This window comes from Watersipora subatra, chromosome 6 (assembly GCF_963576615.1).
Source record: "Watersipora subatra chromosome 6, tzWatSuba1.1, whole genome shotgun sequence".
Lineage (NCBI taxonomy): Eukaryota > Metazoa > Bryozoa > Gymnolaemata > Cheilostomatida > Watersiporidae > Watersipora > Watersipora subatra.
In genome coordinates, this window is record NC_088713.1 from 12,285,173 (window position 1) to 12,308,766 (window position 23,594).

The window sequence follows — 23,594 nt, forward strand, 5'->3', positions numbered from 1 at the left end:
AAATATTTTTTACATCCATAATAAAGCCAAACAAAATATATTTTTACTATAAAAACAGTGGTGTCTACCTATTCATCGTTCATCTGTACCCAGGGGTCAAGGTTTGTATAAAAGATAACTTTCGACGATACTCTAACTCCTGACATTCAGATTGGTGGACCGACGATGCAATACCTGCACTAATCCATTGGCTTTACATATTTATGAACAACTGCGCAGCTAGCCTATTCTGTGTTTTGTCAACACATCTTACAACCTATCACGACGAACTAAAATGTCATGGAAGTTTTACGTATAATAAATACAATACATACGTCGCTTTCTCTCTCACAAGTGCGACGAAATATGTCACCATTCAAATCTTATTTAAAAACTTGCCCCAGCTAACACTTTACGTTATATATGGAATTTTTCACGTCGTACGAAGCAAGCATTTTGCCTAAACTTTTTACGATATTTGTATTCTACATTGTAGGAGGTATACATTATAGTATACTGTACTTTTATACCAGACTGTATATGATTACACAAAGAGGGAATAGAGCCTTTAGCAGAGCGGTTAGGCTAAAACATCTGCTAAAACTGCAGCATTAGGCTACTAGCTCCACTATACATATCTCAAAGCTTGCCAAGATTATTATACATAATTGTAAAGGCCCTTTGAGATAGAGGAGTAAGTGAGCTCAGTGTTTGTGTTCCCTCCGCCGCCTCATTAGGTTTATACAAAAGGTGAGCCACACTGAAAGCTAAACAAAGAAAGGGTGCGTCAACTCGTTCATCGATCAGCGTTTTGATAAAAGAGTAAAACTTGACCAGGCTACAATAGAACAGGTAATGAGAACCTGATTACATAAGACAGCAAGTTTGCTAATTCAATCAGTCAAATTATAGATTATAAATATCACAATTCGTAGTATCATTGTCTTTTTATGACTACTAGTTGGGTGACAGATCGCCAGGTGTAATAAGTATGCGCACAATAAATATTCAATGTAGAAAAGGTGGTTGAGTGGTGCAGTTGGTAGTGTGCCTGGCTAGGATACCAAATATCCCGGTTCAATTCCTGTGCGGTGCAATCATTTTTCCTAACGCTCTTAGCAAGGCTTCAGACAGACGGACGCGGTGCTTATTATAGTAAAGATTTATGCCAGAATCATATCGCTGAATAACTAGACACTTGAGACACTCAGAATTGTAACCTCGCTAGTAATTCCGATTAAAATAGATTTTGGCAAAGTTTAATTTTTTAGCGCTGCTAAAATGCTGTGGATTACAAAAAATCCCAAAAATAGAATCAGACCCACAGAATAGCCATATGAGTCAAAGTTTTGTGATAGCTACTCATGTTCGCTAGTTTTTGAAGTGCTATCTACACATTACTTGTGTCTTTTGGCATATTCTATTAGTAGTAGCATATTTTATATATTTAAAATGACAATTTTTTATAAACAAAAGATAGATGAATTGAACAGCCTTAAAGACTTAGTGTTATACACTGAAATGCTGGCCCTAAAACAGCTGCTTCATCAAGAAGTTAATCAAGAAAACACTGGCACACATGGTTAGTCTGAGTAGCTGCTAATCCGTCTGCAGGTTGCCGCTTTCCAAACATCATTGCCCTAAAATATCAGCCTGGGTAGCTATTGTGTTAGAAGCTAATCACACTTATGGGTAGTAAGTTACCCCTGTGGGGCAAGTGCAGGAAAACATGCTTATGAAGGTGCACCCTGAATGAATACTGATGTCATCAATTAGATATTGGAGATAAGGTAGGATAGGAGGAAACGAAGGAGCATCTAACACAGGCCATATTATTTGAGATTTACATGAGCTACAGAACGAAAATGTGACTTATTTTTAAGCAGTTTATAACCAACAGCTTGATTTAAAGTTGTTTTTAATGTTCAATTTTACAAAAATATGTGTTTCAAAATGCAAAGTGAAGATAGTATAGGCCTACTGTGTAAATTCTTTGTAAATTCCTGCAACACCATCGGACATGACAACAGATCGCCGTGGCAACTGCGTAACTGGTCATTAAAGCTAACAAAACATTTAATCCTACATTGAGTGTTTTACCAGGCTGGTCTGGCCACCCTTCATTCAATTCAGTGATAAGATTGAAAACAAAGAAATACCATTCTATCAAGTCTTCAGCATGCCTTCCACTGACTAGTACTAAAATAGGAAACTCATTTCTTGTGCATACAAGTAGAAACTAGATAGTTTCAACATCTGGTATGAAAATCTGTAGCATAGCACCTGCAAAACCTGTCACAAAACGTCCTGATAACATCAAGACACTCAAAAGTATTTTCCTTCTAAAATCTGTTTATTGGTTCACGTAAATAGTTAGAACAGAAAAATGAAGAGATTTGATTGATTGATTGATTGATAGTCGTTAAGCAGGTCTCAGGACATGCTTACAAAAAAGGAAGACTGATTCTTGGCAAGTCGTTCACAGAACAATATATTCAAATAAGTTTGGCCATACTCAAAAAATATGACTACTGATTTACAACTACAGCTTAAAGGTGAAAACCGTCGGATGTTAGTTACTTCACTCAACTTCACTTCAAGTACTGATAACCAGATAGACTTCCGACTTGAAGATGAACCGAAAAGCAAAATTTTATTAGAATCTATCAGTAAAATATCGGAACTTTTCTATCATTCGAGGTTGGTGTTGATATTTGAAGTGATCTGTCTGCCAGGATGTTTCAATATAGAATCGGTAAAACTTGATAGCAGTTGAAATGCGAAACGAAAAATGCGCCGAAATTACATCACTCGTTGTTATCATTGTATAGTTGATATCGGCTGTTGCATTCGAGTTGCAGTGGTACAAGTCTTTATTTTCTCGGTCTCTTTGCAACTATAAACGTCATATTCGCACTTTCGCTTTATCTGAGTGCTTTAATCGCGATCAGGTTTTATTGATTTCAATCTTGAAACATCCTGGAGAGCCAGATCTCCTCAAACATCAAAAACAATCGCAATAGTAAAATACCGATAATTTTTAATAAAATCGAATAAAATTTTGTATATGTTCATCTTTAACAAAGGATATTAATAACTTGTGAAATCCAAAATTGAAAAGCTCATGATGAGAATGTCTAGACACCAGCTATCAGCCAGTTTATAGAGCACTTGACAGGTATGATCAGTTACTTAGTGGCAGACAAGAAAGCCACAGATAACTCAGACAAGAGTTGTCTGAATAGCCCTAAATATGGCAATAAATAAATGATTCTGCCTTTTATCTAGACCACAAAGTTAAAATGTTGAGGTATAGTGAATGGATTCAACCAATTGGCTAGCTAGTATTACTACTAGTGTGTCAACTCAAACAGCCATCAGAGTTAGTCCTGAGTTTCAACATCAAACAAATTGACAAGAATGAGGCAAAGCATGTACATGATCATCAACAACAAAGGAGACTTTGACAAGCTTATCAGTTTCGTCTATGTAAAAGAAAGCGTCATCAAAATCGAAGAGAGTTTATGGCATGTTTCGCAAGTGCTTTACGCTTTGTATTCCTTGTTGTATAGAATGGCAATGACAGGTGACTGGCTGCGTTAGTAAGCATTGTAGAAATGCAATGTTTACCCTAAGTCAACCTTCATCTTTGAAGCAGTATGACGCCATTTGAAGTAATCAACACAGACAGGCATTTCATGCCTGTTCCTTTCCTTATGGTACTTGTAGTGATTCACTGTCCCATGGCCCGAACGATGCAGATCTGGAGTTTGCGCATGTTCCGTTACCGGGTGATGAGGGTTTTGATGAACATTTGCGTGTTGCGAATTAACGCAGGTGCTTTGATAAAAAAGAAACACATTTCTATGCCAGAGGTCATAATGATGCAATTGGGAGCTGTTCAAATCAAAATAAGAATGACTGAATTATGTAAAATATTTAAAATAGAATAGCTTGCACATTCATAAGTGTTGTTTCCATTTTTTTAATTCTTTTCGCAAGCAAGCTTGAAACATTCAGTAAAATTTTGCATGTAACAAAACTCGCTTGCCTTGCGGATTTCTGCTGCTTTTATCTTGCTGAACACCAACTTGTGGATTAACCACATCATGAAAACAGTGAATATATAAACAAGCACTAACATTTCCAATCATACTATTTTTTACTTGCAGTTAGTGGCATTAGAAAATTCAATAGCGAGATCACCTGATAGAATTGCACATTTAGATCAAAGCATTCTGGAGAATGAAAAAGACACTTCAGTTGTTGTCTAAGAGTAAGAATTAGCAAAGGATGAGCGGAATGTGGGAAGAATGTACCAGCATAGCCAGTATTCATATTAACCACACTAGTGTTATTGTAGATGGTGTTGATAAAGTAGTCAGCATGTCTGATAACAATGAGTCATGATGCCAGAAGACTAATTAGCCTGACAGCGTCCATAGGTGATTATTGTCAATAGGGGCTAAGCAAATGTCAGTCACTCACAGCAATCTAAGCCAGACACCTAGTCTTATTAGGCTGATGGAGGCATGCAGCCAAATTAAAATAGCTATCTGATGCGCACAAGCAAATGTAAGCTTCGAAACTTGACAGCACAGACATTTTTTGTTTGGTTCACCAGAAAAGTATCAAAACTTCTTTGGCATGCACAGTATTAAACCATTTCTGACTAAAAAGGAGGACTAGAACCAGTTATATAGAGATTGTAGCTTATAAAACAAAAAGGTAACTGAGATAAAAGAGTATATGCAGCAGATGCAATAAAATCCAAATATAGAGACACCATGAAAACTCATCAAACCAGAGAGAATCAGATCAAAAACAGATAGAAAATAGGCTACTTGTATCAAATGATATTTAATAACCTAGATAGTTGACATTAATATTTGTAAGTGGAACATTAACTCAATAGTTCGGCCAGTTTGCAATAACGACAAACAATAAGTATGAGAAGGTAAAAAAGAAACTGCGGAGGTGAAAGTGAAACTAAGACCAAGAAAGACTCACTTAAGATTACGAGAGCTTTAAAGCTCTCTACATCTAAGCATTCATCGTGTTCAATAGAATAGTTAAACTCAGGTCTTTACTTAAGCTGTAGAATTATATAATTACAGTAACACTACGAGAGCTACTTGAGTAACTTTAGCTACTGTGGTGTGGCAAAACTAGTTTGTTATACACCAACTTGTGAAAATAGCTATTACTAAAACTATGAGGCCGGCTTTTGGCCTGCGGAACAACTAAAATGAGAAAGTCATGCTGCCACACACAAAAAATACTGGGTAAAGTGTTTATGGAGGGTTAAACGCTATACCGTTTGAACAATAAAATGTTCAAAGCTCTAATAATTAAATCGAACACTCACTGCTGGTTTGCGCCACTTCTACTAGCCTGTGACATTTGGTACATTGCGAGCACTGTGTGCAAAACAGCAAACTCCAAATTAGCGTTCGGATAAGAAAAAAAGTTTCTTATCCGAAACATTCACATATAGCATCTCGCGTGGCGACCATGGAAAAACAAGCAGGTATAACAGTCACTGCAACTTACCACAAACTCTTAGCCAGCCTTGTATGCATTTTGGTCCACGCTGTGATACATATTTACCGTATCTCAAAGACATTTTCTACCTTATCAGTTCCATCTTATGCTGTTTCAAGTTCGCTACCCACGTAAAATGGAAATAAGTATTTTCCTCAGCTAGCGATTATTTTTTAGCAGCATCGACATATCACGCCGCAGAAACCCTCTTTGACTAGGTATCTGCAGAGTTGAGGACCGTTTACCAATAACGTATATTTTTATCATTATCAGCGGGAGCCATGAGATACCCGCATTACTTTGGTAGCCTCAGCTTTCTCAAATGAAAACAAGACAGCGTGCGTTATTCGTTTACTTTTTAGTCGCTGACAATTCCATTTTCGGCGATAGGCGATTACGCATTATGTTGTTGAGGAGTTATCTGCTCCTATCCAAAAAAAGGCAACTACGTACTCACAGCCGGGAAGCTTTATTGAAACAAAGCTTTATTGTGACACAAACATATAAAAATGACTGGAATGCAATTTTGGAGCTGAAGAGTTTATTTTTCTCAATTTTATTTTAGAGTTAGGGTAGATATCCTCTCTCTCTCTCCCTCCCTCCCCCCCTCCCTCCCTCTCTCTCTCCCTCTCTCCCTCTCTCCCTCTCTCCCTCTCTCCCTCTCTCCCTCTCTCCCTCTCTCCCTCTCTCCCTCTCTCCCTCTCTCCCTCTCTCCCTCTCTCCCTCTCACCCTCTCACCCTCTCACCCTCTCTCCCCCTCTCCCCCTCTCCCCCTTTCTTCCTCTCTCCCCCTCTCTCCCCCTCTCTCCCCCTCTCTCCCCTCTCTTTCTCCCCCCTCTCTCTCCCCCTCTCTCCCCCCTCTCTCCCCCCCCCCTCTCTCTCCCCCTCTCTCTCCCCCTCTCTCTCCCCCTCTCTTTTCCCCTCTCTCTTTCCCCCTCTCTTTCCCCCTCTCTCTCCCCCCTCTCTCTCCCCCTCTCTCTCCCCCTCTCTCTTCCCCTCTCTCTTTCCCCCCTCTCTTTCCCCCTTTCTCTCCCCCCTCTCTCTCTCTCTTCTTTCTCCTCAGTTTATAAGATTGACTTTGTTTTCACTTTTGGTTCTTAGTCGCCCTTTTTGGTCTGCTATCAGTGTCTTGATTTTAGTTTCGTACTTTAGCGCTTTCTATGGACCTATCACAAGCCTTATCATAAAATATTTTTTGTTATGTTTTTGTTGCAGTTCTTTGGTAATGATGTTGTTTTTAGTGTTTGCAGTTTTTTTATGTGTTCACAAAATGTTACTTCCTTTGTAGGTGCCCTGCCTTTCAATATCACGAATAAAATTAAAGTATATTTCTCAGCTTTGCAAAATTAGATCGGTGCTGACAATATAACTTTAAATGGTCCCTTTCACTTCTTGCCTGAGAGTTTACTACAATCAGATGGGCGTGTCTAATTGTAGCTCTTAGTCTCTTCTGTTGAATTAGATATCATTTGCATGGATGTGCCATTTTTATGAAATGTTTGTTCATGTTAAAATTGGAAGTCATCTTTCATATTCTTGTCTGTTTCATCTTCATTGGTTTATTTTTGCTTAGTGATCCGTGACATGTGCTGTTCAGGACATGACCTGACATGTGCTCCTCATGACATGACATGTGCTGTCCTCCAACATGCTGAAGCATAGACTGCTCATTCTCACTACCATTCCCTTTGCATGGCCGATATGCTCATTGTCTGTGTTTGGTTTTTCCCGTCAGTACTCCTAGTCAATAACTATCATTCAAGCCAATGATAAACATGGTAATGCATTTGACTCGTTCTCACTACTAAGATACCTAAACAGAAATATCCAAATTATCTTGTTATGGATGGGCTTTTAACTTCGTCACATAAGATAACCCTATTTGTATATAAACAGAATCTAAATACAATTATATAAAGCTTATAATGGTAAAACCAAAATAAATATAAAGTATAAATATTATAATTTGTAAAACCAAAACAAAAAGATAAAAATTAAACATTCCATTATGGTTTTTGACATGAGTTGTCATAGCTTGTTATGTCATAAATTATTTTTCTCATGTTTAAAATTGAAAGTATATAAAAAATTTGTTTTTGGTTTTATAGCTTTGCGTAATTGCAGCACTATTTACTGGTGTCTTCACGCAACAGATAAAAAAGTTTCGTACTCATAAAGTTGCCCCATCTGCGAGACAGAAGTAATTCTAATACAATAATTGATGGTCCTATTATATTCAGAGAATTTGTGCGCGATCTACAAATTTTTTATAGGACTTCAACAAGATTTGTCCCCTCTTGAAGACATGCCTTGCTCTGGCACTAATATCAGTTTATCTATTTGGCCATTCAGATAAGCGCTCCTTTGTGTCAATGTTGTGAATGTGAACCTCTAGTCAACCATGCTGCGCCGCTTGTCACTAGAGGCGATTATAGAGCCTTATGCAATTTTGCCCACGTGTCATCTATTTAACAACAGGTTGGCCTATATCAAGCTTTGGCATTGACTTTATTTAAAAACTGGTACTCCGCCCAAAATTGGCATAACCACATGAACAGAATAATTTTGTTAAAAGTTTACTTGCAACAAAGTTCACATTACAGTTATTTGGTATCAAAAGGCTCACCATGTCTTTCTCTGCTGTGTTGTAGGTACAAAACCTGTGGAAATGTGATTACAAGCTCTTGAAAGCTCAAAAATGAACAGATAATCACAGCCATCACGAAAACGCCGTAGTTTGGAATCGTTTTTTCAAAGCGGCTCAAATGGGACGTTAACTGTTTGTTTTTGAGCTTTTAAGAGCTTGTAATCACATTTCCACGTATTTGGCACCTGCAACGCAGCAGAGTGAGACATGGTGAATCTTTTGATATCAAATAACTGTAATGTGAACTTTGTTGCAAGTCAACCTTTAAGATTATGTAATCTTAACTATAGTAAGAACCATGTCCATCTGTCTGCCCAAAGCCATGCTTACAGGTTAGCAAAAAACATATCACTTAGGAATTGAACTTACATATTTAATTTGGCAGCAGTCACTTTACCAATTGCACCGATTGACCTCTTTGATGCAATAAGTATGTGTACAAGTCTTGTAATAATTGTACACATACTTATCATGCATGCTGATCTTTCATGGCGAATGGGACTAACAAAGTCCTAGTATTTACAATGTGAATCATACCAATTATGCGAGTCATGGAAACATAGTGTAAATGAGCATCTCCTGAAATATGGTTATTGAGTCGTCCATAAAACTTGTGTCTAAAACAAAAGGACACTTATTTAGTTCTCAACACAAGAATGGCAAATCCTCACCCATTTAGCGTGTCTGACTCGCTGACTCATAAATCATAGCAGCAAGAGTGGTAAGTCTTCTCCCAGAGTCTTAACGCTTCGTGAGGTTCCCTGACTGCTGAGTCTCTATGTTTACATCCCTTTTATATTCTTTTATTGGAGAATCTGGTTCTATTTGGTTTACTAAAAAAACTGAACCAATATTTGGTAAACTTAGATTGACTGATTTTATTCGCTTTGGTTGGAGCAGTCAAAATCTTGGGTAACCTATGGCAACTGCAAGCTTTTAGTATTGTTGCAGCCAGTTAATTTATATAGGTGTTTTTCTTTCACACTTTATTAGCTATCTCTGATTGAAAAAAAATTATTAGTTGTGTAATCTCCCTCTCACTTTCTCTCGCATCTTTTGCTCTCCCCTCTCTTTTTTTCTCTCCCTCCCTCTCTCCTTCTCCTTCTCTCTGTGATCTGTCCTTCTTCAAGATTTTTTTTGTGTCGTATGTAATGAAAAAAATCTTTTCAAGATAGAAGAAATTGTCGAATCATGTTTTTTCTGTCTTCTAAGAGCTTTCAATGATCAGCAAATTAACACATACGATGATTATTTGAGTGATAAAATAAGTGGGATAGCGCTTTGCGAATTGTGAAGTTTTAGGCTTCTAGAAGCAGGAGTGTGCGGATTGTTTAATGAAATGTGTTGAAATGGTTGTAACTATATTCTATTTGTTCATCTTCATTTGAATATTTAGTACTAGGAACACAGTAAAACCTGTAGTAAAAGCAGACTTGGCATGACCATATGCAGACTTAATGGAATGATTGTAAAACGCATAAAGTATAAGTGATAATAAATTAGTTTAGTTTAACTAAAATAAATAATAAATTGATATGCAATTATATAATGTTCATACTCAGTAGGTAATAAATTATAACAAGTCTTGTTAAGTATAACAATTTTACAACTTGATAAATTATAAAATATAATAAAAGCTGAATAATAATAAAGTACAAATTATCTTCTCTCAAATTATGTACAAATTATCTTTTCTTAAACAACCTGCAGTTTACTGATTACTAGTTTGGGTGTTCCAAAAAGCCAGCATAATGTACTTTTGAAAAGTCTCCCCCAAATACGGATCTTCAAATAAGGATTTCAAGATGTACTACATAACAACTTTGGAGCCTACATTGAAGGGGTTAAAAACTAGTGTCAATGCTAACTCAGAAACATTACGGCAACAATCTGACGTTCAGAATCACGAAACTTTAGGTACTTTTAATGATGGCCCATCTGCAATTTCAAGATGAATAGAATCTACATTTGTACCCATGATATTTTTAAACAAACCGACATTGAACCGACATTGAACCGACATCTCTTAAATCGACATTGGCTTGTAATTTTAATTGGTAGATATATGGCTCCCATCCATTCGCAAGGAATCTGCTATGTTGGATTCAGTGGTGTCTTCATTGTCTCCTTCATTGATTAAGTAACGTTTAGACAGTTGAAAGATTTCTTTCAGAATATTCCGGTCTCGTTTACTGGCAAATGTAAATTTACCTCCAATAATTTGAGAGTTTAAACCAAAGTGTGTAAACAGAGATCATATCAACTAACTATTTATCGTATCCTGTACAGCAAGTGTAAAGTTCTACTGTCTGTTAAGTTTCCTAATTTGATAGTGCACTGCAATATCTAGTCACCCTGCGTGATTCACTGCTCCTGCCCAGAGTGAATGCCAGTTGATCTGTTGATCTTGGGTGGTCTAATGGTCTTGTGTGGTCTGTCTGACTTGCCGTGCCTTATGTTTGATTAAGTGCCATTGTTTTTTCAGCCTTTGAGCCAACCACATGTAGCTTTTAAGCCTCATTTTTTGATGCTGATACTTTCTTTTATCTGTATTAAGTTCCATCATTACACCAATATCTATCGCATACACATATAATCAAGAATTAAACAGAAGGAGAATCACATACTATTTAGCAATCTCCTGGATGTGTTAAATATTAAATAAATTAAGGTAAATAAGGTAAATATTATATCTTTCATTTTATGTGTTTTATTTTATATGTTTCTAAATGGCTTTGCAGATGACTACCTGTATAATTAGCATACTTTCAATAACCTTTATCGACAATCGAGTTATTGTTTTATTGTAGTTCCATGGTGTTGACCAGCGTATATAATAAACTTTTAATAGAATATACGCTATGCCTCATCACCCGTATGTGACAAATATATAACTACGAACCAGGGGATTCGCTACAGCAAGCATGTATGAATGATAAATATCATGTTTTGCTACCTTGACTCATAGTTTCCTGCAAAATTGACTTACAGTATTGTTGGTTTTGCATTTGGAATTTTTAACGGAGGTTTTTAGTAACCGTAGGCCTACAACATACATCTAATTCTAATAAGCTTGTTGCATATGTCTGTTTTTTGCCCTTTGTTGATTTATCAGCAAATAGTGGATTTTAACTTGTCTGCCATACAAGCGTGGGCTGGTTAAGATATTTGCTTGTGTTTGCAGTGACAAAAGAAATGCAAGCAGAAGCTGACGTTATTAATGCTCCTTACTAAATGTAACAATTACTAATTGTTTATTTATCAGCAATTAATTGATTTTAAGCTGTCTGCCAAACAAGCGCGAGCTGGTTAAGATATTTGCTTGCGTTTGCAATGACAAAAGAGATGGAGGCAGAAGCTGACGTTATTAATGCTCCTTACTAAATGTAACAATTACTAATTGTTCATTTATCAGCAATGAATTGATTTTAACCTGTCTGTCATACAAGCGAGCTGGCTAAGATATTTGCTTGCGTTTGCAATGACAAAAGAGATGGAGGCAGAAGCTGACGTTATTAATTCTCCTTACTAAATGTAACAATTACTAATTGTTCATTTATCAGCAATTAATTGATTTTAACCTGTCTGTCATACAAGCGCGAGCTGGCTAAGATATTTGCTTGTGTTTGCAGTGACAAAAGATATGGAGGCAGAAACTGACGTTATTAATTCTCCTTACTAAATGTAACATAACAATGACTTAACGTTCGCGTAGCTGGAGCTTAGGCCATAACTGATCGGAAGATAGCTGACATATCTCTTCACACTTTAAGCGAGCTGTATCTAAATTGACATCAGGTAAGAGCCTTATCAATCAGTATCTTGAAAATAAGTAAACTGGAATATTGCAAGTAGAGAACAGGTAAAATTAATAAGTAATGAAAAATTAATAAGTGAAACACCCACACCTGCTTTTTTAGCAGATGAAAACTGTGGAAGGTTTATTTGAAACTATTTCTTATCCTACAAGAACTTTTGAACTTCTAGTTTATCTTCATCTTTATCTTGATTGCTGAGACATTATGACTGTATGCTTAACTGCATATTCATCAATCAGAATATCCAAGTACAAGTATATCTTATGGATTCATGTTAGTATAACAACCATTTTTATCTCATCGACAGATGTAGTAGCTGCTCCATCCTGAAATATATTTTTTTAATTTAGAATCATTTTATTTGCCTTTGAAGTTTGTGTTTGAGGTTTATGTGCCTGTGTCTCACAATAGTGACTGGGCTGATTTCAGACGTGTTGTCTGGAGGACAAGCTGACTAGGAGACAAGTTGCTTATACTTTATATGAACTGTATTACATCTGTTCAACTAAAACTTACAAGATAATCAAGATTTCTATTATTAACTTGTATATTTGTCACTATGTTTATATTAACTTAGTAGGTTTAAATAAATTGCTTAATAAAAGGTAAATCATTTTAATTATTTGAAATATATAAACTATTTATTTATATAAATTCTCTTTGATGGAAATCCTATTTTTATCAGAAACAGAAAAGCCATTTACTAAGATCCAGGAGAGAGTAAAAAATAAAATAATTGCAGTAATAAGAAGAATAATAATAATAAGAAAAATAATAAATAATAAGAATGCTTCAACTGTTAAAGAATATTGACTAAAAATACTTTAAAACATAAAGTTCAACTTTTATTGATCAACAGCCAGCAACGACCGGGACAGCTAGCAAGTTATTTAGATATTTCTGTTTTTTTGCACAAAGGCCGTAGTCCATTGAGGTTTTAAGGTCTATAATTATTTTAATGGGTGATTATTGATTTTATTTTGCTTCGTAAATGAAAGTTTGCAGATAAAATATTTGCTTTGCCAGTGATGCAATATAAGGGTAAGGACTAGGCTTGATAGTCTTGTTAGTTTTCAGGTAGGCAGTACTCTGGTTATACCCTCTAAGATTAGAGTTGATATATTTAGCGCTTCAATCTATAAACTAGCTGTATTTATTTTCACATCAGTTAGAAGCTTCTGATATTTTTGATTTTACTAGAGTTATTGAACTTGTACTCATTTTCATTAATGAATGTTCAAACATTATGTCTTTAGGTCTAACTGCATATCAGCCAATCAAAAGCAAGTATATCTTATGGTTTCTTGTTAGTATAACAACTAGCTGCTTCTGTTTAATTTCATCAACAAATATAGTAGCTGTTCCATCTTGAAAATTGTTTTTGTAGAAACAATTTATTTGTCAGTACCTCATACCAGGGCCACCGGATTGATTGCGGACAAATGATCTAGACTCTAGAGGATGATCTGTCTAGGAAACTAGGTAATTACAAGTTATTTTTCAATACTGCAAGATTGCCTAAACACTGAATGACATAATTTTCCACTGCTGTCAACCTAATTGCTTAATAGTTTATCATATTTTATATAAATGGTATCAGGACAGTTGTCCCGGAAACTTATAGGATAATCAAAATGTCCATCATTAACTTTTTTGTACATTTGCAACTAGATATTGTTTATCAAAATAGTTACATTTTTCACATTATTTACTTAATAAAATATAAATCATTATAATTATTTGAATTATAGAAATTATGTTTACTGAACACACTAGTTGCAGAAATGGGCACATGAGTTAACTTGCTTGCTTGAGTAAGCCTTATGGATCAATCACAAATGAATAGAATTGAACCAATTATTTGGCATATTTTCCTCACTGTGGTCTTGAATTGACTGGGTTCATATTACTAATAAAAATTGAATGGAATTGGCTCTTTACTGTCATCATAAAAAAATGGACTCAGCTTTCTATTTTCAATAAGAACCACTCGAGTCAAAATGCAATGATGCTTCCCTTTATTATTACTGCCTCTGCGATTGACAAAAAAACCATCATGAATAGTGATATGTTAAAGGTTGACTTGCAACAAAATTCGCATGACAGTTATTTGATATGAAAAGATTCACCATGTCTTACTCTGTTGTGTTGCAGGTGCAAAATATGTGGAAAGGTGATTACAAGCTCTTAAAAGCTAAAAAACGAACAGAAAATCGCAGCCCCACGGGACCGCCGTAGTTTGGTTTCCCTTTCCAAAATGGCTCAAATGTGATGTAGTTGTGAGAGATGGTTTCTGTTGACATTTTCATGCAACCTTATTCGTCGAAATATTTTCACAAATATACTTCACGCATTCCATAAAACTATGTCTATTGTTCTTACGCGTCAGTTTTATCGTCATCGTAATGCTGTCACTTTTAGCAGTGATATCTTATAACTTACCGTAAAAATTCATTAAACATTTTAACCTTACCTGTTGGTCACCTGTGATAATCGAAAAGTGCTGCAAAAATTATTTGCGAAGTATTGGGTCACATGATCAGATTACGACTTGCCAATTAGACCAGGCCAAAACAAAACTGTAAAGTAGCTAGCATCTATATTTGATACCGGGTCTTCTGTAAAACCCGGATTGTTTGTCATAAACTAGTACTACGATAAGTTTTATATTGAGCTTTATATTGGCCTTTCAATTCACGTGAGAACATACGTGACAAGACAATAACCGAATTTCGTGGTTACGTCATCGAAATAAAGAGATTCTAATCGACGGTGGCTTTTCGTTTTTGAGCTTTTAAGAGCTTGTAATCACATTTCCACATAATTGGCACTTACAACACAACAGAGTAAGGCATGGTGAATCTTTTGATGCCAAATAACTGTAATGTGAATTTTGTTGCAAGTCAACCTTTAAGTAAACCAATCTGCTATTTGGTGCATTCTTAAACGGAGCTATCAGTGCAGTACAATTTTGTTAGCCTCAAACGGTTTTACAATCCATGTATGCCGATATCACTGCGCAAATTTTATTAGTCAATAATATGTGCTACGCACAGTATTGTTTTCGTCATTCAAAAGAGTATATTAATATTTATTGTTTTATTTACTTTTTTAATTGTTATTTAATACCTTAGCTCTTTCTTTATGGCTTTCATAACTGCTCGCATAATATATCAGTCATTCTGACAAAAATATTTTAAAACAACTCGCCTTAGTAAATATACAAACACATTGATCACGGATCACAAAGTTTATATATTCATCTGTTACTGTGGCATTAAGTTTAAGATGCTGGGTCATCATTGAGCCAAAAAACAAACCAGTTAGTTTTTCCTTTACTCAGATATGACAACGTAAAATCACGGTTTCCAATTATTTTTATTGTCGGTTTAGAATGGATAAACAGTTGTAAACAACAACCTGAATGTATTTTTGCAAGTGTAACTCTTCAACGCTGTACCTAAGGTAATTCTGATGACTTTAATTTTATATTAAAGATTGTATATCTATCTGTGTTGGTCAAACTGCAAATATGATAACATTTTTTATGCAACTGGTTTCACTAAACTAAGAGAAATAACAAATCATTTTGTTTGTGTTTCAAATTCTTTCATTGATGTTTGAGTAGGATGTTTTTTCGGATTCCAAAAAACTTTAAAGATTTATGACAGATGAGAAAAAATCTCGCTTTTACTACAAAAATACTGAGTGTATGCCAGCAAAAGATTTTTGCCATGACTTAATTCCATCCGTACAAGCAATAGTATTGGTAGTGAAAGAATTGATATTGGCTACATAAACATTCAGTAGACTGAGCTAATGTGTGTAGCTAAGTTTTTGATTGTGGTTTATTTTTACTTCATATTTTGCTACGAGTTGATGTTTGGTAAGAATTAAGAGAGAGTTGGTTTTGTCTATTTGGCAAAATGAATAGAACTGATTCATTGAAGTTAAGGTAGCCAAGGAATTGAAAATTGAATTGTGGTGTTTTGCTGTGACTTTTGAATTGATGTGGTTTTGATTATTTTATGATGAGAATTAAATAGAGTCATTTCTCAAGCCTCAAAAGCATCTCTACTTAGTGGCAATAGAAACAGAAAAACTATTTACTAATAACTAATAAAAAGTAAAAACTATAACAACTATAGTAGGCCTAATAAAGGCTTCAACTGTTACAGAAGACAGAATGTTACTAACCATATAGGATAATATAAAGTTCAACTGTTAAATCATAATGAGCTGTAATGAATTCAAAATAGTAAATATTGACTAATAAAACTTAATACTTAAAACTTAACACCGTAAATATTAAAAAAAAGACTACAGATATTAAAAACTATAATAGCTACTGAATAAAAGTGACTACTACAGAAATAAAAAGCAATACTAACTATTAAATAGTAGAATTAGTACATACACACTAACTATTTCAGAATAGAAATATGAAATACTAAATACAAACTTTTGAGACAAACTTAAGACTGACTATTAAATAGTAGAATTAGTAAATATAAACTAACTATTTCAGAATTAAGGCATTAAATACTAAATACAAACTGTTGCAAAATATATATTACAATTATTACAAAAAAAGGAATGGAAATATAAAAATTTAGTGATTTATAACAAGATTTTTTTTATTATAAGAGCCATTTTTGTTCGTCTGTCTGAGTCTGCAGTAATGAAGTTCTGAGGAAAATCAATGTGAAAAAGTGCCAGTATTAATCCTAAAACTTCTACTCAACCACCTGTTCAAATGGGAGAATAACTGTGTGCATACTTATTATGCATGATGATTTCTTACAATGCATGGGACTTCCAAAGTACATTGATTGTACATACATTGGAGTTACATAAGTAATGGTAAGCATGGCTTTCAAATAGGAATAGAGAATTATCAATTAACAAAATTAATGAAGCGATTTTAAACTTTTCTCATCAATATACTTTCTATGGCGGCGTCCTTGATTGTCTGAGTGAATGACAAATAATTTGTTGGACCACTCAAATCTGTAATTGACAGTAAAATTTCGTTTCAGTGTAGTTATCTTATATTATTAAGACAGCAGCGTAGAGGCCGTGTGAGATAGTATCCTATAATTTTATTACCGATGTAGAGATATTGGCCACAGTAGTGTAATTAATTACTGTGGCCAATATGTGGCCACGATGTGTCATCTGTACTACTCAATGACGCATCGTGTTGACAAATATATTGGCTGATGAAAATTAATCTCAGTTTTCAAGAGCCAATTATGTCTCTGCTAGATTTCTATGCATCTTTATTTAAGTATAGTCACAATATTTATTACCTAATACAAATCATCTAAGATTTGTCGTTAAGTTTGGACAGCTGTTTGTGTTGCTGTATTTTGCTTGGAAACAACTACCTCTTGACGATGAAAAATCCAAGTACAAAAATACTCATGTTCATAACATACATTAACCTACAGAAAAAGAAAGTGAGGTATTTAATTACCAAAAGAATTATCTGAAACGTTTCATGAACACTTCTAAATGGTAAAAGTAGAAATCGTATAGCTGTAACATGAAAGAATATTTAACCACAAAAAAGATTAATTTGCTGTTTGTGTGAAAAGCTGTTGTCACCATCATTCAAGTCAATACTTAGACATAAATGGTTTAACAAATGAGAAAAACTTAGTCCGATATTTCAACTAGGCCAGGTAGTTTTCTTTCTATCTTCGTAGACAAACATGTTTGTTTTACGACAATATGTCGACAACGCTTTGCTGAGGCATGACTGATGCCTAGGCTACGTAAACAATGTAGTTTTTTGTTTTTGTAGTCAGTCCTTTTGACTAGCTTACCTTATTCCAATTATTATAGGCCATAACACTTTGTTGATGGTCCTTTGATCTTTCACTCGCTGTTATTAATTTTAATTTGCTTCCCATAATGCTTGTCTGCAAGTAATGCAAAAGTGTTGAGAATTGTATTACAAACATTTGTTGATAGTATGTAACAACACAACTGCTTAATGCTTCCATAGACTATAGTTCTTTAGAGAGCAATCTAAATGCCTCAAACATACATGTAGCTGACACTGAGAACTCGCATGCAGTTGTACATAACACACACATTAAGATTATTAATGCAACATCAGTTCTTATTGTGTTATTATACAATATGAACTGGTGTTAATATACCGTAAAACCTTCATTAGAACACTACCTTCGTGTGAAGAACACCACCTTTATTCAACTCATAAGCTTTGTGTTTTTTAAACTTTAAAAGCAACACTATCAAAGCAAATAATAACTGCATCCGTCTAATTTTAGAAAAACTAATGTTTTTCTAAAATTTGTAACTTGTTTAAGTAACTTTTTGTGAATTAGTAAACAAAGTACTAAAGTTACCTGGTTTCACTCGGTCTGATACTTCAACGTATATGAAAAATGGTTTAGTAAAATAGTGAAGTCAATGGCAACAATTTTGATCTGCCCAAGGGAGAGTGTAAAATATAAACACATTAGCATAATCTCGCCTATAAAAGGGTTAAATTTATTTTCCAACACTTGTGATGAGATATTTGAAAAATAAAGCACCGACCTTTATTTAAATGTTGCTTATATTTTGCACTCTCTTTCGGGCAAAGTGACATTAGCCTTTTTGTATGCAACAAATCGGCTAGCTTACCTCGAACTTGTCAAAAATATCTAAATAAATATACATCAGGAAACCAAGAAATATCTCTACCTGTTGATATCTATTGTTTTCAATCAAGGTGGCGCCCGGTTAGAGGTTTTACTGTGTATGAAAAATGAAAAGGAAAATATAGTGATAGTTAAGTCAGTGGAATGGTCTATATATAATATAGACCATTTAATATGATATTATATTATTCCATTCCATTTAATATGGAATATATATATATATACATGTATATATATGAAGTTTATTTAAAACTACAGGTTAAAATCATTACTACTAATAGTTTCATGCAATCGTGTTGCAATCTTCAGGTAGAATGACTAAAATGTATAATGTACAAGCGATAAAATTACTTAATAAAGCTGAGGGCTTAATACTATTGTGTGATATATATATTATAGTATACAGCAAATTATGTAGTCAAATTATGTTATTGAGCTAATTAGGTGTTTTCTGGCATGCCGGCATGTGGATATTAGCTCACTTCTAGTGTTAAGGCTGGCTAACTTCGGTTCGAATATGATGAAGTACTTTCCCCATAGACATAACTGGCAAGATTTTGTTGATGTGTTGTAAGACCGCGCTCTTTTGATGATCTTCCAGGTTATATTATAGCGAATGTGCTTGTCTTTTAAGTCCCATATGTATTTACTCAATTCTGTTTGTAGCCTTTTAGTAGGATATTTAAAAGATGTTTTGTGGTTGGCTAGTCTTGTTTTAAAAATTGTTTCGGTGAGGCCTACATACATTGTGTCTCTTGCCTATCGCGTTCTTCAGACTTGACGGTTGCCTGATATACTATGCAGTTTGAAAGGCATTCTCTATTTAGAGGGCAATTTTCCCGATTTTTGCAGTTGCATTTTCTGTCGATGTTGGTTGGTTGCGATACTGCACGAAACATCGAGCGCACTAAAAAAGAACTATGCGAAATCTTCCGTAAACACAGCTTACGTATCACCATCGAAGCAAATAAGAAAGTAGTAAACTTCTTAGACGTAACTTTGAATCTTAGCAACAACAGCTTCAAACCGTATAGTAAACCTAACAACACAACCGCATATGTACACAAAGACTCAAATCATCCACCATCAATCATAAGAAACATACCTGAATCCATCAACAATAGACTCACCAACATTTCTATATATATAGATATATATATATATATATATATCTATATCTATATATATTCTATATGTTCTATATATATATATATATATAGAACATATAGAATATATATAGAATACATATATATATAGAATACATATATATATATAGAATATATATATATGTATTCTGTATTGTTATATATGCATATATATAGAATATATATATATATATATATATATATATATATATATATATATATATATATATATATATATATATATATATATATACTCATGCTACAGACAGTACTGTTTCGGCTATTGAAGCCTCGTCAGTGCAGCTCAGAGCTTAGGCAAGGGACACAAATCCCATTACCAATGAGAGTTGACTTCCTGCCACGAAACAACTAAGTTGCTTCACAGACTTTAAGAAAGTCAATGTGCTGGCACCAGAGTGCTCAAATCACAAAAGTGATGAGCTTTGCACAAAGGCTAGTAGTGCCGCACCTCTCACAGAGCGCTCAACCAAACCGAAGTGAGGGAGCATAATACTCATGCTACAGAAAGTACTGTTTCGGCTATTGAAGCCTCATCAGTGCAGCTCAGAGCTTAGGCAAGGGACACAAATCCCATTACCAATGAGAGTTGACTTCCTGCCACGAAACAACTAAGTTGCTTCACAGACTTTAAAAAAGTCAATGTGCTGGCACCAGAGTGCTCAAATCACAAAAGTGATGAGCTTTGCACAAAGGCTAGTAGTGCCGCACCTCTCACAGAGCGCTCAACCAAACCGAAGTGAGGGAGCATAATACTCATGCTACAGACAGTACTGTTTCGGCTATTGAAGCCTCATCAGTGCAGCTCAGAGCTTAGGCAAGGGACACAAATCCCATTACCAATGAGAGTTGACTTCCTGCCACGAAACAACTAAGTTGCTTCACAGACTTTAAGAAAGTCAATGTGCTGGCACCAGAGTGCTCAAATCACAAAAGTGATGAGCTTTGCACAAAGGCTAGTAGTGCCGTACCTCTCACAGAGCGCTCAACCAAACCGAAGTGAGGGAGCATAATACTCATGCTACAGACAGTACTGTTTCGGCTATTGAAGCCTCATCAGTGCAGCTCAGAGCTTAGGCAAGGGACACAAATCCCATTACCAATGAGAGTTGACTTCCTGCCACGAAACAACTAAGTTGCTTCACAGACTTTAAGAAAGTCAATGTGCTGGCACCAGAGTGCTCAAATCACAAAAGTGATGAGCTTTGCATCATATATATATATATATATATATATATATATATATATATATATATATATATATATATATATATATATATATATATATATATATATATATATATATATACTCAAAATATGTAGGTTGGGAGGCCCCCTAATAAGAGGCCTTCGTATATATAAAAATTATTCAAAATGTGTATAGCAAATTGATAATAGGAGGCGGAACAATTTTGCCTCCTATCGTGGATATATTTTTAATTTCGTTAGAGGTAGTTTTGAACTTGGAGTTGTCTCCTTGTTGATTTGTGTCCAAAATTAATGAATTCTTTGGTAAAATTTGTTCACACTATAAAAGTTAAGTCTCCTTACACCAAAGTTTGCCATAAAATGCACAACTGATGGCTGCCAGCAGAGCTTTTATAGGCAGGTTTTTATCAGGCATGAAATCAAAGTGTTTTGGGATGTAAAAGAAAAACAAACCAATTATGAATTGAATTACCAAGAAGTGGTTTGTGAATATAAAACCACAAAACTGATGGTTTGATTTCGTTAATGGTAGTCTATCTTTCGAACTTGTCTGTAAATTGGCTACTTTTCCACAAAGTACAAAAATTCATAGCATTTTATTTATTGCACAACAAATATAGTTTGCAAATGTGGATGTTGGCTGACTGGTTATGGTCATGGCAAAAAGGGACTGAATGGTAGGTACTAGAACAGCTGGTTTACCTAACATTTTTATCCAAAAAGTTGTAAATGCATTAAAACCAACTAAATTAGTTTGTATTTTATTACCTCCCAAGGGTGCCAAAAATAAATAGCACACATCAATAAATTTATGCAAACATAGTATGATCATGCAGAACTACGCTAAAAAATTTGTCTTTGGTTATTAATGTTAATTAATCAACAACATATTCATACATAATTAAAAAAATATGATACAATAACAAATAAACTTAAAAGATAATTTCTACAAAAGTAGAAACACCATTATTCAAACACATACAAAATGTTCACAATGTGTTTTTATTATTTTGTATGATTCATCAGTGTCAGTTTATAAAACATAGTTATAACGTTTTTATTTTGAATTGTAAAATCAAGCTATGGAAATGTACAGTTATATACCTATGTACATATACGTATGTACATGTATATAATTTAAGTGCGCATGTAATAATCATAGGATATGGAATGTTCAACAATAGATAGAAGGTAAATTTTGATTTTACCCTGACATTCTAAATCACTGCAAAATAATTTTGATGAAAAAGTTGCTAATCTGATGCTTCTATGGAAGGAATCGTTTTTACAGGGGAGATAAATCCCAAAAAATCATTTTTATCAAATCTCTCATAGAAGTGGAAATGACAGCTACGGCACTTCTTCAGCTTTGAATTATCCATACAACAATTAGTCTAAATCACTGCATAAATTTTCACTGAAAAACGGTGCCAATGGAAATGCAAGATAAACTGCCATGGCGCACGGCCTATACTGCTTGAAAGTGTTAATCAACTTCTTAACAGGTGTTCAAAAAACTATGAACAGGCCATTAAGCAAGCCACTAATTAACAAGCTTACACTGTTCTGTCTACAATTGAACAAACATACTGTGAGAATCGCATGCAGCTAGTTTTGCGATGAAGGCAGCAAAACGCCAGTTATTTTGTCTTAGTTCATTGGCTACTACTACAATGATGCATCAATAGTTACAAAGAAGATATTTTCTTGCTTCTACTAGCATTTTATATTTATATAATTGTAAATAATAAAACATTGCCTTTTGCCAATAAAATGCTACCTTATCAAGCAGAGAGTGTTTAAGCGCATTACTTCATTTAATGAAGAACCAGTTCAGGCATTCTTTTTCTACCTATTTTAATAACAGCACATCAAACAGAACAGACACTGGTCAATCATTTTTATAGTATATGGAATTTTTGTCTGGGCCTCTGAAGCCAGGGTTAGAGATTTAGAAATCGTTGTTTTTATTGGTTTCAAATGTGTGGTATACAGCTTAAGAGTCGACTACCTTAACGCATGCAATAATGAGCTGCCTTCTATAAGGATAGAATAATCGTAAATATACTTATTCTCTGGACATTATCGACACACATGACCATTCTTCAAGATACAGCGGACTGACATGGGACTAGTAATAATAATAACAATAATAACTGTGAAGTATGAAGGCCGCATTCTGAAGAAATACACAATGACCAGAGTGAAGAAATTATACATATTTTAAATGAACTGATAACTAACAATGAAGAAGACATACAAATATAGAATTTAGAAAAAAACGGAAATTTGCTATGCTAGATAATATACACCGAAACTGATGAATGAAAAATAACAAATAAAAACAAGTAATCAGAGAGTACGGGGACACAAAAGTGGATGACAAGAAGAAGCCTTTAGAAAGAGGTAGATAGTCTAATAACAGCAGCACAAGACTAAGCACTGCAAACCAATGCCAGGAAAGCATGGATTGAGAAGAGTATGAATGATGTTAAATTCAGATTGTGTAAGACAAAGGATGTACTAGCCATATTGTAAATGAGTGCTCAAAAATTGC

General features: G+C 34.6%; 1 protein-coding gene across 2 annotated transcripts in view; it reads right to left on the reverse strand.

The window, feature by feature from the left end:
* Positions 1-5,705, reverse strand: part of LOC137398916 (ras GTPase-activating protein nGAP-like) — a 140,689-nt gene extending 134,984 nt beyond the window's left edge. The window contains exon 1 of one of the 2 annotated variants that reach the window (XM_068085078.1): positions 5,533-5,705. In XM_068085078.1, coding sequence (XP_067941179.1) covers positions 5,533-5,605 — 73 coding nt within the window. In that variant the 5' untranslated portion in view covers positions 5,606-5,705. The remainder of the gene's footprint in view (positions 1-5,532) is intronic. The other variant, XM_068085083.1, reaches the window with a different exon arrangement.
* Between the last annotated feature and the right edge of the window lie 17,889 nt (positions 5,706-23,594).